This window comes from Entelurus aequoreus, linkage group LG13, assembly GCF_033978785.1.
Source record: "Entelurus aequoreus isolate RoL-2023_Sb linkage group LG13, RoL_Eaeq_v1.1, whole genome shotgun sequence".
NCBI lineage: Eukaryota > Metazoa > Chordata > Actinopteri > Syngnathiformes > Syngnathidae > Entelurus > Entelurus aequoreus.
Genome location: NC_084743.1, coordinates 66,207,139 through 66,224,266, shown reverse-complemented (window position 1 = coordinate 66,224,266; position 17,128 = coordinate 66,207,139). Strand labels below are relative to the sequence as shown.

At 36.2% G+C, this 17,128-nt stretch overlaps 1 protein-coding gene across 2 annotated transcripts in view; it reads left to right on the top strand.

Annotated features, from left to right (window-relative positions):
• LOC133663603 (cGMP-dependent 3',5'-cyclic phosphodiesterase) overlaps positions 1-17,128 on the top strand; it is a 460,149-nt gene that overhangs the window by 89,177 nt on the left and 353,844 nt on the right. Inside the window, exons 1-2 of one of the 2 annotated variants that reach the window (XM_062068195.1) lie at positions 5,118-5,228; positions 5,386-5,476. In XM_062068195.1, coding sequence (XP_061924179.1) covers positions 5,194-5,228; positions 5,386-5,476 — 126 coding nt within the window. In that variant the 5' untranslated portion in view covers positions 5,118-5,193. Of the gene's footprint in view, positions 1-5,117; positions 5,229-5,385; positions 5,477-17,128 lie in introns of those variants that run through there. The other variant, XM_062068196.1, reaches the window with a different exon arrangement.

The following is a 17,128-nucleotide window of genomic DNA, read 5'->3' as shown; positions in this document are numbered from 1 at the left end:
ACTTGTCCGAAAAGTTTGTGCTACATTTGTGCTGCAAAACTGTTTTGTTAAACTATTATAGTTGTAATGTTATGGGCCTGGTTATGCATAAAAAACATGTTAATAATATAAAAAAATATATAAAATATATCATAATATAATATAAGAAATACATACACACCTTGTCAAATTCTCCTTAATCTTGTCCCAAACATTTGTGCCTCAATTTTGTTTATTATAATTATGTTTTATGTTATTAATGTGTTATTATTCATAACTAGCCCCCCACCTTGTCAAAATCTCCCCATACTTGTCCGAAAAGTTTGTGCTAAATTTGTGCTGCAAACTCTTTTTCCAACTATTATAGTTGTAATGTTATGGGGCTGGTTATGCATTTAAAAAAAACATATTAATAATATAAAAAATATATAATATGATATAAGAAATACACACACACCTTGTCAAAATCTCCCCGATCTTGTCCCAAACGTTTGTGCTACATTTGTGCCTCAATTTTGTTTTTTATAATTATGTTTTATGTTATTAACACGTTATTATTCATAACCTGCCCCCCACCTTGTCAAGATCTCCCCATACTTGTCCGAAAAGTTTGTGCTACATTTGTGCTGCAAAATGTTTGTCCAACTATTATAGTTGTAATGTTATGGGCCTGGTTATGCATAAAAAACATGTTAATAATATAAAAAAATATATAAAATATATCATAATATAATATAAGAAATACATACACACCTTGTCAAATTCTCCTTAATCTTGTCCCAAACATTTGTGCCTCAATATTGTTTATTATAATTATGTTTTATGTTATTAATGTGTTATTATTCATAACTAGCCCCCTACCTTGTCAAAATCTCCCCATACTTGTCCGAAAAGTTTGTGCTACATTTGTGCTGCAAACTCTTTGTCAAACTATTATAGTTGTAATGTTATGGGGCTGGTTATGCATTAAAAAAACATATTAATAATACAAAAAATATATAATATGATTTAAGAAATACACACACACCTTGTCAAAATCTCCCCGATCTTGTCCTAAACGTTTGTGCTACATTTGTGCCTCAATTTTGTTTTTTATAATTATGTTTTATGTTATTAACACGTTATTATTCACAACCTGCCCCCCACCTTGTCAAGATCTCCCCATACTTGTCCGAAAAGTTTGTGCTACATTTGTGCTGCAAAATGTTTGTCCAACTATTATAGTTGTAATGTTATGAGGCTTGTCATGCATAATAAAACATGTTAATATTATAAAAAAATATATAAAATATATAATAATATAAGAAATACACACACACCTTTTCAAAATCCCCCCGATTTTGTCCCAAACATTTGTCTTACATTTGTGCCTCAATTTTGTTCATTATAATTGTTATGTTTTATGTTATTAACGCGTTATTATTCATAACCACCCCCCCACCTTGTCAAAATCTCCCCATACTTGTCCGAAAAGTTTGTGCTACATTTGTGCTGAAAACTGTTTTGTCAAACTATTATAGTTGTAATGTTATGGGCCTGGTTATGCATAAAAAACATGTTAATAATATAAAAAAAATATATAAAATATATCATAATATAATATAAGAAATACATACACACCTTGTCAAATTCTCCTTAATCTTGTCCCAAACATTTGTGCCTCAATTTTGTTTATTATAATTATGTTTTATGTTATTAATGTGTTATTATTCATAACTAGCCCCCCACCTTGTCAAAATCTCCCCATACTTGTCAGAAAAGTTTGTGCTACATTTGTGCTGAAAACTGTTTTGTCAAACTATTATAGTTGTAATGTTATGGGGCTGGTTATGCATAAAAAAACATATTAATAATATAAAAAATATATAATATGATATAAGAAATACACACACACCTTGTCAAAATCTCCCCGATCTTGTCCTAAACGTTTGTGCTACATTTGTGCCTCAATTTTGTTTTTTATAATTATTTTTTATGTTATTAACACGTTATTATTCATAACCTGCCCCCCACCTTGTCAAGATCTCCCCATACTTGTCCGAAAAGTTTGTGCTACATTTGTGCTGCAAAATGTTTGTCCAACTATTATAGTTGTAATGTTATGAGGCTTGTCATGCATAATAAAACATGTTAATATTATAAAAAAATATATAAAATATATAATAATATAAGAAATACACACACACCTTTTCAAAATCCCCCCGATTTTGTCCCAAACGTTTGTCTTACATTTGTGCCTCAATTTTGTTCATTATAATTGTTATGTTTTATGTTATTAACGCGTTATTATTCATAACCAGCCCCCCACCTTGTCAAAATCTCCCCATACTTGTCCGAAAAGTTTGTGCTACATTTGTGCTGAAAACTGTTTTGTCAAACTATAATAGTTGTAATGTTATGGGCCTGGTTATGCATAAAAAACATGTTAATAATATAAAAAAATATATAAAATATATCATAATATAATATAAGAAATACATACACACCTTGTAAAATTCTCCTTAATCTTGTCCCAAACATTTGTGCCTCAATTTTGTTTATTATAATTATGTTTTATGTTATTAATGTGTTATTATTCATAACTAGCCCCCCACCTTGTCAAAATCTCCCCATACTTGTCCGAAAAGTTTGTGCTACATTTGTGCTGAAAACTGTTTTGTCAAACTATTATAGTTGTAATGTTATGGGGCTGGTTATGCATAAAAAACATGTTAATAATATAAAAAAAATATATAAAATATATCATAATATAATATAAGAAAAACATACACACCTTATCAAATTCTCCTTAATCTTGTCCCAAACATTTGTGCCTCAATTATGTTTATTATAATTATGTTCTATGTTATTAATGTGTTATTATTCATAACTAGCCCCCCACCTTGTCAAAATCTCCCCATACTTGTCCGAAAAGTTTGTGCTACATTTGTGCTGCAAACTCTTTGTCAAACTATTATAGTTGTAATGTTATGGGGCTGGTTATGCATTAAAAAAAACATATTAATAATATAAAAAATATATAATATGATTTAAGAAATACACACACACCTTGTCAAAATCTCCCCGATCTTGTCCTAAACGTTTGTGCTACATTTGTGCCTCAATTTTGTTTTTTATAATTATGTTTTATGTTATTAACACGTTATTATTCATAACCTGCCCCCCACCTTGTCAAGATCTCCCCATACTTGTCCGAAAAGTTTGTGCTACATTTGTGCTGCAAAATGTTTGTCCAACTATTATAGTTGTAATGTTATGAGGCTTGTCATGCATAATAAAACATGTTAATATTATAAAAAAATATTTAAAATATATAATAATATAAGAAATACACACACACCTTTTCAAAATCCCCCCGATTTTGTCCCAAACGTTTGTCTTACATTTGTGCCTCAATTTTGTTCATTATAATTGTTATGTTTTATGTTATTAACGCGTTATTATTCATAACCAGCCCCCCACCTTGTCAAAATCTCCCCATACTTGTCCGAAAAGTTTGTGCTACATTTGTGCTGAAAACTGTTTTGTCAAACTATTATAGTTGTAATGTTATGGGCCTGGTTATGCATAAAAAACATGTTAATAATATAAAAAAATATATAAAATATATCATAATATAATATAAGAAATACATACACACCTTGTCAAATTCTCCTTAATCTTGTCCCAAACATTTGTGCCTCAATTTTGTTTATTATAATTATGTTTTATGTTATTAATGTGTTATTATTCATAACTAGCCCCCCACCTTGTCAAAATCTCCCCATACTTGTCCGAAAAGTTTGTGCTACATTTGTGCTGAAAACTGTTTTGTCAAACTATTATAGTTGTAATGTTATGGGGCTGGTTATGCATTAAAAAAAACATATTAATAATATAAAAAATATATAATATGATATAAGAAATACACACACACCTTGTCAAAATCTCCCCGATCTTGTCCTAAACGTTTGTGCTACATTTGTGCCTCAATTTTGTTTTTTATAATTATGTTTTATGTTATTAACACATTATTATTCATAACCTGCCCCCCACCTTGTCAAGATCTCCCCATACTTGTCCGAAAAGTTTGTGCTACATTTGTGCTGCAAAATGTTTGTCCAACTATTATAGTTGTAATGTTATGAGGCTTGTCATGCATAATAAAACTTGTTAATATTATAAAAAAATATATAAAATATATAATAATATAAGAAATACACACACACCTTTTCAAAATCCCCCCGATTTTGTCCCAAACGTTTGTCTTACATTTGTGCCTCAATTTTGTTCATTATAATTATGTTTTATGTTATTAACGCGTTATTATTCATAACCACCCCCCCCCACCTTGTCAAAATCTCCCCATACTTGTCCGAACAGTTTGTGCTACATTTGTGCTGCAAATTCTTTGTCAAACTATTATAGTTGTAATGTTATGGGGCTGGTTATGCATTAAAAAAAACATATTAATAATATAAAAAAATATATAATATGATATAAGAAATACACACACACCTTGTCAAAATCTCCCCGATCTTGTCCTAAACGTTTGTGCTACATTTGTGCCTCAATTTTGTTTTTTATAATTATGTTTTATGTTATTAACACGTTATTATTCATAACCTGCCCCCCACCTTGTCAAGATCTCCCCATACTTGTCCGAAAAGTTTGTGCTACATTTGTGCTGCAAAATGTTTGTCCAACTATTATAGTTGTAATGTTATGGGGCTGGTTATTCATAAAAAAACATATAATAGTTAGACCAAAGAAATTGCAGCGTAATTGTAATATGTGCAATGATACGTGGGCCATGGGATTAACCAAGGTTAATGCAAATTCAAAAGTGTGATTAATCTGATTGAAAAAAAATTATATAATTTGACAATATTACATAAAAGATGCATTGCTTTTTTTAAGCCTTTTCTACCAAATTAAAAACGATATGCTGCCCTCTTGCTTCCCTGCATGACTTCTGCATGTGCGTGTGAGGCGTAAACAAACGTGAAACGAGGCGAAGGTTGATGGAGGCAGTAAGACCCTGAGGATGAGCAGGAGGAGGGGTGGGGAGGAGAGAGGAGGAGGAGGAGGAGGAGGAGGGGCCACGCTCACTTCGGGCTGTGAGCGCGGCGGCTCCTCTCGCTGTCAGTGCACCAGTGTGTGTCCCAGGCGGTGCGTCGCTGGTGCGTGCGTGTGACTCCCGCGCTCTCTCTGCGTACGACAGGTGGAGATGACATGACCGCGTTGGAGAGGAAGAAAGGAAAGGACCTGTAAGGGCTGCACACACCTTTTTAAATTCCGGCAGAGCGCATGCAGAGAGCGGACGTGTGTGTGTGTGTGTGTGTGTGAGAAGGTCTTTATCAGTCAAACTCTGGCAAAGCAAAACCACGTGACCGGACCTTTTTGTTTTTGTTCCTGTTCCCGCAGACGCAGTCAGCAGGTGTTGCTGCGTCCCGAGGAGAGTTCCCTTCCCGGGCTGAGCAGCAGACAGTCCGCCACCTTGTCCGAACAAGTCCAGGTAAGAGCTTTCTTGCCAAAAGCGGGAACTTAAACAGGAACCCTCTTCACGCTCGGCCAGTCTGTCACAAGCACACTTGTGAAACCCTTCTTTTATGCAATCCCTCTCAATGTCACACATTCATGTTTGTGGAGCGATAAACTTGTTCCCCCCCCCCCCCAGCCCCTCTTTGGGCCAAGGTAAGTCCGCTTTGATTGTGTGATTGTTATCCCTCACCCTGGTTGGAGGGAAGGTGTGTGTGTGTGTGTGTGTAAGCGTGCACGTGATAATCATCAAAACATAAACGCTCATCAAGACGCCAGGGAGGAAATTAAAAGCGGCGACAGTTTTGTCCCAGCGGTGGTAAAACCGCTTGCACCAGTGTGGGGTCTGATTGTGTGCGTTGTATCGTCATCGTTGTGTACCGTGTTGAGTGGTTATCCAACTTTATTCACCGAGTAGCACCTCAGAAAACACTTGACTCTCCAAATGCATTAAAATACAGTAGTGTAGTAGGCCTAAGTATTCGTTAAAAACAAGGTAAAGGTTTTGTTTAACAAGCATATGTTGTGTACAGGAGGAGTAGACGGCACAGACAACAAGGGGGCATTGTTTAGCTCTATGTATTTTTTTTATATACATTTACAATATAAATAATAACCAAACAGGGCAGCACGGTGCACCAGGGGTTAGTGCGTGTGCTTCACAATACGAAGGTCCTGGGTTCAATCCTGGGCTCAGGATCTTTCTGTGTGGAGTTTTCATGTTCTCCCCGTGACTGCGTGGGTTCCCTCCGGGTAATCCGGCTTCCTCCCACCTCCAAAAACATGCACCTGGGGATAGGCTGATTGGCAACACTAAATGGTCCCTAGTATGTGAATGTGAGTGTGATTGTTGTCTGTCTATCTGTGTTGGCCCTGTGATGAGGTGGCGACTTGTCCAGGGTGTACCCCGCCTTCTGCCCAAATGCAGCTGAGATAGGCTCCAGCGACCCCCCACGACCACGAAAGGGACAAGCGGTAGAAAATGGATGGATGGATAATAACCAAACAATAATATAAATAACTAGAGAATGGAGTGTGACGAATCCAAAGTGTGTGTGTGTGTGTGTGTGTGTGAGAGACTATGTGTGGAGATTAGCTGTTGTATGTTACCGAAAGTGTTGAGCGAGAGGCGCAAGTCCCGGGCAGGCTCGATTGTCCGTGAGGCAGGCAGGTAGTTGTCGGGGGTATAGCGAGGCGTCAAAGGTACGTGTCCAAGCGGGAGGTTGAGATCCAAGGGGCAGTCAGAGAACCAGAGGGGAAAAACGACGCACAGCTCGTCACGTGGAACGAAGGCAGACTGCAGGAAGGACGACAAGGAGGACACGAGACAATCAATACGACAGGGGAGAAAACACAGAGAGAGCAGGATTGCATATAGCGTGGAGAATTTCGGCTTACTGTACGGGAAAAGATCATTACGTTCTGGCCCGGAACGCAGTCCTGCATTGGCTTGAGAAGCCAACGACAGGTCCGCTGAGTGCTGATTGATTGCAGCTGCTTGCTGCCGCCGGAGTGACGCGTGCAGGAGATGAACGGCCGTGGGGTCCGCGGGGCTCATTGATGAATGCGCAGCGGCATGCGCTTGCGCCGTGACAGTATATTTGATATTTTGGCCCACTGTAACATTACACACAATGTACAAACATCGTCAACAATGATACTCCATAAAGGGGCCAAACTCATTTTAGCTCAGGAGCCGCATGGAGGAAAATCTGTGCACACACGGGCCGGACTATTAAAATCATGGCATTAAAACTAAACAAATAAATACAATTTTAAATGGTTTTCTTTGTCTTACTTTGGCCAAAAATAGAACAAACACATTCTGAAAATATTACAATAAAAATATAGAAAAAAATGCCGGTAGTGGTAAAGTTTAGATCCATGAAGGAAAGAAGAAAGTGAATGAATGTTTATAACTGAATACATTTACATATGCATACAAATGTCTTTTCTTTTGTATTATTTTTAATGAATTAAGTAACGTTTATGACAATCTTTTTCCAGAACACAATATAGAATGTGAGATATAACAGGATCATGCATACGTTTATTTAACGGTTATAAAAAAGTGGGATCCCAAAAATTTACCGTGGGACCACATTTTTATGACTTGACGGGGTCTCTGGGATGCATTGGGTTTAAAAAACATGACCAGGGGCCGAAAGCCGTCTGCATGCAAAGTAACTATACATATGATTACTTATTATTATGATAATTTAATGGATATATGATTAATAATTATTATAATTGGTCATTAAGAGTACGTGAAAGTTCGAGTCCTACCTTGTTTACTTCCGTGATGACCTCCTTAAAGTTTTCTAATGAATACGAAAAATATCAAGCAGCTAAAATGTGCCCAACATGGATAAGTGTGGAGAAAGTGTTTTGCATTTTTCCCATCATCCCTTGCAATGGATTCAAGTGGGTGTAATATTGATTAATTTATTTTTTTATACTGATTGGACGTTTTTTATAGCATCCACACAGTTCAATGAGCAGAATGTGTTATGTGTGACCATATTTGTTAAATTTGTGTGCTAGTTGAATTTTTTTTTCCTGCGCCATGATTAGGGAAGGTTGTTTGGATTGGGTTGTATAAGTAAATGGTGTGGAAGTATTGACATGAGTTACTTTCATTGGATAAGTGTGGAGAAAAGTGTTTTGCATTTTTCCCATCATCCCTTGTAATATTTTATTTTATTTTTTATATTTTTTATGTTGATTTGACATTTTTTATAACACCCACAAAGTTCAATGAGCAGGATGTGTTACTTTATGTGTGACCATGTTTGTTAAATTTGTGTGCTGGTTGAATTTTTTTTTCTGCACCATGATTAGGGAAGGTTGTTTGGATTGGGATATAAAAGTAAATGCTGTGGAAGTATTGACATTGGTGTACAACTAACGACCACTGACTTGAGTTACTTTCATTGGCCACCAAATGGCAGCTATCAGACCCTTGACAATTTGTGTATTATATGTAAAACACTGCACCCGGCCAAAGTGCGTATTGGACTCGCACGTGCCAAATTGAAGATGAAAGCATTTGGGCCGCGGGCCGTAGCTTGGACACTCCTGTAGTAGATGATGCTATTTACACTAGGGGTGTGAATCTTTGGGCACCTTATTATTCGATCTTATTCAGATTCCTGTAGTGGCGATTCGATTCTGAATCAATTCTCGTTTCAAACCTATTCTCGCAATGTATTTGGTGTAATAAATAAAATGTTACTTTTTCGCAACAGGTCACAGGTTAGAAAAGCTTCCTTCTAGTTGCATGAAGATGGCCTAAAAACATCCCCTTAAAAATTAATTTTTAAATCTGGTGAAATAAGAATCGCGATTCGGATGTGAATTGATTTTTTTGTGCACCCGTACTATAGATGTGGATTTTCCACATCTTCATTTATTTTATTTTTTTTCATTTATTCATTTATTTATTTAATCTTCACATAGATATCAAAACATAATTCAGTGTTTCTTAACCCCGGGGCCACTTATTGGGCCCCGAGTGCCCCTTAGAGGGCAGCCAAAAAATATCTCTTTCTCAGCTGTGGCCCGTATGCACCGCAGTCATACTCAGTTGTAATACACTTTTCCACCACTTGTGGCAGTAATGAAAATATCAAACAAACAGAGGAAGTCTAGACTTAAAATCATAGAGAAGTTTTTAAGCGCAAAAATTATGACTATAGTGGTGAGGCTCTATTTTAATTTGCACGTAGATTTGATTGATTAAGAAACATATTACAGTTTGGAATTCTGTTTGTATAATTCTATTTATATGCCTTTATATGTGTACCGTAAATTCTGGACGATTAGCCGCTACTTTTTTCCTACGCTCCGCCGCTCCCAGTCTGTGGAACGCTCTCCCTGACCACCTGAGGGCACCACAGACTGTGGATGCTTTTAAAAAAGGCTTAAAACCCTTCTTTTAAATAAAAACAATTTTTTTTTTTAGATATATGCCCACTAGTTCTAGCTATTAGGCTGTTCTAGTTCTTATTTTTATTGTCTTTTTATTTTTTCAATACACTGTAGCACTTTGAGGTTGTTTACTCAACGTAAAGTGCTTTTTACAAATACAATCTATTATTATTATTATTACGCTTATTATAAAACGGCGCAGCTAACTTTATAGATTTTTCTTCGCCAACGGCCATATTGTTTTGTTTTCATCAAATGGTTTTCTACGGACACAGAAAAGGTGTGTTATTGTTTGTGCTACGAGTTCGCTCACCGCAGGTGTTGCGGGTTGAAAACGCCCTTCCTGTTTTAATGCCTTGAACCGGAAGTATGACCGTCCATAGCGTTTCTGCTCGAGTTTGTAAGTTTTACAATATACCCAAAACAATTCATGCTTTCTAAAACGTCCCATGTGGGATGTCTGTAGGAGTGTTTCCATGCATATTTTTAAGTGCTATCCGAAAGTAATAAAGCTAGCGTCGTTAGCCTCAGAGTCTGTGTTAGTATTATTAACTTACAATGGCATTCTTTTTGTATTGTTTCATGTATTCGCCAAAATGTCACCGTGGAGTTATTGAGTCTGTTTTGCTGATTGGAGAGCTCACTTCCACAGTTAGTGGGTCCATGACGATGACTTCTGTTTTGTTTGATCAGCCGTTTTACTGCCGCGTTACAGACACCGTTTGGAAACGATTAAGGTATGTAAATAAACATTTACAAAATATTTCTGTGTAAATTACTCATTTAACAACATATATATCTGCGGCTTATAGGTGTGGATAACATATGCAGAAATATTATTTTCTTCAAAAATGTGTGCGCTCTATAGCTCGGAAATACCGATTGCTACAAAAATATTGGAAAAAAAAGAAAAAGCAGCATCCATGTTAAGGTTGTGCACGGCTCTATCAGGGATTAACATTCAGGAACACAACGTTTCTTAGCGTTTGTTTACCACCGCTCATTTGGGGTTGGTCTCTAATTATATAGCAACATCATCTCCCTCCCTGCTATTTGTGTGCTGCGTGTGTAGGCCCCATCCCTTTCTGCTCAATCGCGCCCCACAATTTGTGTCGCGGCTTCGTCTGAAAAGCAGACGAGGGAGGGAAAAAACGACGACTTCAAAGCCTGCCGTTCACTTCAAACAGCCGCATCGTTCGCGAACGACCCACCATGAGTCTGTTGATACAACCTATCATTCAGGACCCAAGGTAATACAACAAATGACTCCTTTTGTGTTTGATCAGTTTGTGACATACAAGCCGAGGCATTCAATTTAAAATGACCTCCTTTTGTCCTCGCCCGACACACACACACATGCACACACACTTAAGCTTGGCACGGGCACAGGCAACAAGTGTGTGCTTGCATCTGCATTTCAAATGAAAAGAAGCTTAAATGAAACCGAAAGAAAGGTTTGATTGGCTGCCGGTGTCAACAAGTCCGATTACCTGAGCGAATACACACTCAATGAGATGCATGCAAATGTACACACACACACACACACACACACACACACACACACACACACACACACACACACACACACACACACACACACACACACACACACACACACACACACACACACACACACACACACAGACACACACTGGTGCATCTTCCTATGTTTCTCCCCTTGCTGCTGTAACTTTTCTCTTTAATTTAGTGTGTGTATTTACTTAACCTTTATTTGAGCAGCTATTACCGTGTGTGTGGGTGTGTGTGTGTGTGTGTGTGTGTGTGTGTGTGTGTGTGTGTGTGTGTGTGTGTGTGTGTGTGTGTGTGTCCTTGTATTTCTACACTTCTTGAGACATCAACAAGGAAAAGTACCGTCCATATGAGGAGGTGTGAACAAGTTAGGACATAAATCATGGTCCCAATACGGAAAACCATTGCATCTAATACAAAATGTCTCATTTGCACCCCTGGTGGTGAAATCTATAAAAATGAGGGTGGTACCAAAAAGGAGGGATTTTTCAATTTGACTGTGTGTCGGTTTTAAAAGTGCTCCCCCTCTGGTCAACATATGAAATAACAAGTGTGTGTAAATATTTGAAGTGCTCCCCCTCAGGCCAACATATGTAATAACAAGTGTGTGTGTAAGAAATTGAAATGGCCAAAATGTATTTAAAAAAAAGAAATACATATGTATATAGAGACATACTGTAATAATTTGAAGTAAATAATGAAGATTAAAAAACAATTATAAACAAAAATTTCCCCAAAAATCATTTTTTGTCTACTTTTTTCTTATTAAATTGGGAACGATTTCTCATTCTTTCTGTTTCTGTAATATTGCAATAATTTCTCGTAAAAGTATTACTTTTTAATGCAAAATGGTGGCATTTGTCTTATAAAATTCTGACTTTTATTACAATATTGCCAATTTTTTTGTTGTTCTTGTAAAAGAGTGACATTTTTTGAGTAAAATTATGACTTTTGTCATTTTGCTGGGTAAAATTCTGATTATTATTATAATATTGCCAACATTGTAACGTTTTCTTATAAACTTGTGACTTTTGTCGAGTAAAATTACGAGTCTTTTCATAAAACTGCCAAAATTCTAAGCTTTTCTTGTAAAATTGCGACTGTTATTGAGTAAAATTCCATATTCGGTCATAACATTGCACAAATGTTCAGTTTTTCTTGTAACATTTCGACTTGCGTTGAATAAAATGACGACTTTTATTATAATACTGCCAAAACTCTTAAGTTTTTCTTGTGAAATTGTGACCTTTTTCTTGTGAAATTCCAACTCATTTTTCACAACAAGCTTTTTTTATATTTGCATTGTCTGTATATATTATTAATGTTGTAAATACAAATCTTTATGTATCTAGAAAGGGTGGTCTTAAAGAGGTAGGCATTTTTGGAGGTCTCAAGAAGGTATGAAATACAAGTGTGTGAGTGTGTGTGTGTGTGTGTGTGTGTGTGTGTGTGTGTGTGTGTGTTCTTGTATTTCTACACTTCTTGAGACATCAACAAGGAAAAGTACCGTCCATATGAGGAGGTGTGAACAAGTTAGGACATAAATCATGGTCCCAATACGGAAAACCATTGCATCTAATACAAAATATCTCATTTGCACCCCTGGTGGTGAAATCTATGAGGGTGGTACCAAGAAGGAGGGATTTTTCAAATTGACTGTGTGTCGGTTTTAAAAGTGCTCCCCCTCTGGTCAACATATGAAATAACAAGTGTGTGTAAATATTTGAAGTGCTCCCCCTCAGGCCAACATATGTAATAACAAGTGTGTGTGTGTAAGAAATTGAAATGGCCAAAATGTATTAAAAAAAAAGAAATACATATGTATATAGAGACATACTGTAATAATTTGAAGTAAATAATGAAGATTAAAAAACAATTATAAACAAAAATGTCCCCAAAAATCATTTTTTGTCTACTTTTTTCTTATTAAATTGGGAACGATTTCTCATTCTTTCTGTTTCTGTAATATTGCAATAATTTCTCGTAAAAGTATTACTTTTTAATGCAAAATGGTGGCATTTGTCTTATAAAATTCTGACTTTTATTACAATATTGCCAATTTTTTTGCTGTTCTTGTAAAAGAGTGACATTTTTTGAGTAAAATTATGACTTTTGTCATTCTGCTGGGTAAAATTCCGATTATTATTATAATATTGCCAACATTGTAACGTTTTCTTATAAACTTGTGACTTTTGTCGAGTAAAATGACGACTCTTTTCATAAAACTGCCAAAATTCTAAGCTTTTCTTGTAAAATTGCGACTGTTATTGAGTAAAATTCCATATTCGGTCACAACATTGCACAAATGTTCAGTTTTTCTTGTAACATTTCGACTTGCGTTGAATAAAATGACGACTTTTATTATAATACTGCCAAAACTCTTAAGTTTTTCTTGTGAAATTGTGACCTTTTTCTTGTGAAATTCCAACTCATTTTTCACAACAAGCTTTTTTTATATTTGCATTGTATGTATATATTATTAATGTTGTAAATACAAATCTTTATGTATCTAGAAAGGGTGGTCTTAAAGAGGTAGGCATTTTTGGAGGTCTCAAGAAGGTAAGAAATACAAGTGTGTGTGTGTGTGTGTGTGTGTGTGTGTGTGTGTGTGTGTGTGTGTGTGTGTGTGTGTGTGTGTGTGTGTGTGTGTGTGTGTGTGTGTGTGTGTGTGTGTGTTCTTGTATTTCTACACTTCTTGAGACATCAACAAGGAAAAGTACCGTCCATATGAGGAGGTGTGAACAAGTTAGGACATAAATCATGGTCCCAATACGGAAAACCATTGCATCTAATACAAAATGTCTCATTTGCACCCCTGGTGGTGAAATCTATGAGGGTGGTACCAAGAAGGAGGGATTTTTCAAATTGACTGTGTGTCGGTTTTAAAAGTGCTCCCCCTATGGTCAACATATGAAATAACAAGTGTGTGTAAATATTTGAAGTGCTCCCCCCTCAGGCCGACATATGTAATAACAAGTGTGTGTGTAAGAAATTGAAATGGCCAAAATGTATTAAAAAAAAAGAAATACATATGTATATAGAGACATACTGTAATAATTTGAAGTAAATAATGAAGATTAAAAAACAATTATAAACAAAAATTTCCCCAAAAATCATCTTTTGTCTACTTTTTTCTTATTAAATTGGGAACGATTTCTCATTCTTTCTGTTTCTGTAATATTGCAATAATTTCTCGTAAAAGTATTACTTTTTAATGCAAAATGGTGGCATTTGTCTTATAAAATTCTGACTTTTATTACAATATTGCCAATTTTTTTGTTGTTCTTGTAAAAGAGTGACATTTTTTGAGTAAAATTATGACTTTTGTCCTTTTGCTGGGTAAAATTCCGATTATTATTATAATATTGCCAACATTGTAACGTTTTCTTATAAACTTGTGACTTTTGTCGAGTAAAATGACGACTCTTTTCATAAAACTGCCAAAATTCTAAGCTTTTCTTGTAAAATTGCGACTGTTATTGAGTAAAATTCCATATTCGGTCATAACATTGCACAAATGTTCAGTTTTTCTTGTAACATTTCGACTTGCGTCGAATAAAATGACGACTTTTATTATAATACTGCCAAAACTCTTAAGTTTTTCTTGTGAAATTGTGACCTTTTTCTTGTGAAATTCCAACTCATTTTTCACAACAAGCTTTTTTTTATATTTGCATTGTATGTATATATTATTAATGTTGTAAATACAAATCTTTATGTATCTAGAAAGGGTGGTCTTAAAGAGGTAGGCATTTTTGGAGGTCTCAAGAAGGTAAGAAATACAAGTGTGTGTGTGTGTGTGGTAAGGCGTGAGTCAGGCCTCCACATACGTACATACATCCGTAGTCAGGCTATGACGTCAAAAACCTTGTTGAGCAGCATTCCGGTTTTGCCTCATTGCTAAGGTGTCGCCATGCCTTGGAATCTCTGCAAGCGCCCGCTGGTTGGAGCGCGGTGCCACCTGCTGGCGTTGCCCGAGCGAGTCAGAACACGTTCCAGAGGTGCATTGGCGGGCGTCAGGTCCTTTTTAAACCACAGCGATGTGCGTGACCGTGGATCAGTGGTGTGTTCAGGTTTTCACAGTATGTGGGATTTTTTTTCTCCCCCCTCCCCCACACGCTGTACGTAGACATTTGCTGGTGCACTTGAAGCAACCAGGCAGCGAAAGCAGCAGGTTTTAATCTCTTGTCAGCTCTCAGCAGAGCAGATGTGGGGATTATTTAGTCCGGGAGTCATGTGGCGCTTACGTGCTTGTGTGGGAGCTGGAGAGTAACGATTCAATAAGGGAAATGTTGTGTGTCGCCTCGGGTGGACATCATGGATCGTTTGGTAGTCGTCACTAAAAAATGATATCCAATAATATTGGTCAGTGTTGATTATTGGCGCCGATATTTGCCATTTGACATATCGGTATCAGCCTCTTTTTATCTGTATAGTTCGGGGGTCAGCAACCCTGGAGCATTTTTGGAAAAGGATTGCAAATGGAGAAAAAAAATTGTTTTTGTTTGAGTATGTCATGTATGAGGACAAACATGACACAAACCTTTACCAATTGTTAGAAAGCCCGCTGTTTAATATGTTTGTGTTTATGCTTCACTGATGAGCGTATTTGGTGAACGTCGTTTTGTCCTGCTAATTTCGGCGGTTCTTGAACTCACCATAGTGTGGACTGTGACGCAACAGTTTGTTTACATACATTAAAGTACCAATGATTGTCACACACACACTAGGTGTGGTGAAATTATTCTCTGCATTTACCCGTCACCCTTGATCACCCCCTGGGAGGTGAGGGGAGCAGTGAGCAGCAGCGGTGGCCGCGCCCGGGAATCATTTTTGGTGACTTAACCCCTAACTCCACCCCTGAGTGCCAAGCAGGAAGGTAACGGGTCCAATTTTTATAGTCTTTGGTATGACTCGCATGTAAAATCTTCCACTCCTTCTTTGTCTAATTTTGTCCACCAAAAGTTTTATGCTGTGCGTGAATGCACAAAGGTGCACTTTGTTGATGTTATTGACTTGTTGGAGTGCTAATCAGGCATATTTAGTCAGTGCATGACTGCAAGCTAATCAATGCTAACATGCTATTTAGGCTAGCTGTATGTACAGCTAGCCTAAATGTATGTACAGTTGTAGGTACATTTGAGCTCATTTAATATATTTTCATCGTCTTTGTATATAATTTAGTTTTCCATGCCTCATGACATATTACGGAGCCCCTAAAGGGACATGGGGGAACACATTTTTATAATTTATTTTTTATTTTTTAGATATGTATATGAAAGTTTCTCGTGCGCACGAGAAACTTTTTATAAAGTTATAAAAAAAAATAGTTTTTAAATTGGCAAATTTTATTTATTTATTTATTTATTTTTTAGACATGTATCTCATGCGCAGGAGAAACCATCTCGTGCACTCGAGAAACTCTCATGCACACGAGATACATGTCTAAAAAAAAAAAAAAAAAGTTATTTTATTTTTTATTTTTTTAGACATGTATCTCGTGCGCACGAGAAACTTTCTCTTGCGCATAGGATACATGTCTAAAAAAATAAAATAAAATACAATTATAAATGTGTTTTTTTTATTTATTTTTTATAACTTCATAAAAAGTTTCTTGTGCGCACGAGATACATGTCTAAAAAAATAAAAATACAATTATATAAAAAAAAAAAATTCCCCCATGTCCCTTTAGGGGCTCCGTAACATATCAATTCATACACTAATAATAAATTGCACAAAATGAGTAGACGGCGAGGTATTGTGATGTGGAGATCTCCCATACTTTTAAATGCAAATGTGATGCTCATTTTAGCTCAGGGGCCGCATGGAGGAAAATCTGTGCACACGCAGGCCGGACTATTAAAATCATGGCATTAAAACTAAAAAAATAATACAACTTCAGATTGTTTTCTTTGTCTTACTTTGGCCAAAAATAGAACAAACACATTTTGAAGATATTATAATAAAAATATAGAAAAAAATACAGGCAGCGGTAAAGTTTAGATGCATGAAGGAAAAAAGAAAGTGAATGAATGTTTATAACTGAATACATTTGCATAAAAATGTGTTTTTCTTTTGTATTATTTTTTTAATTAATTAGTTAAAGTTTATGACAACCTTTTTCCAAAACACAATATACAGTGTGAGATATAACAGGATAATGCATACA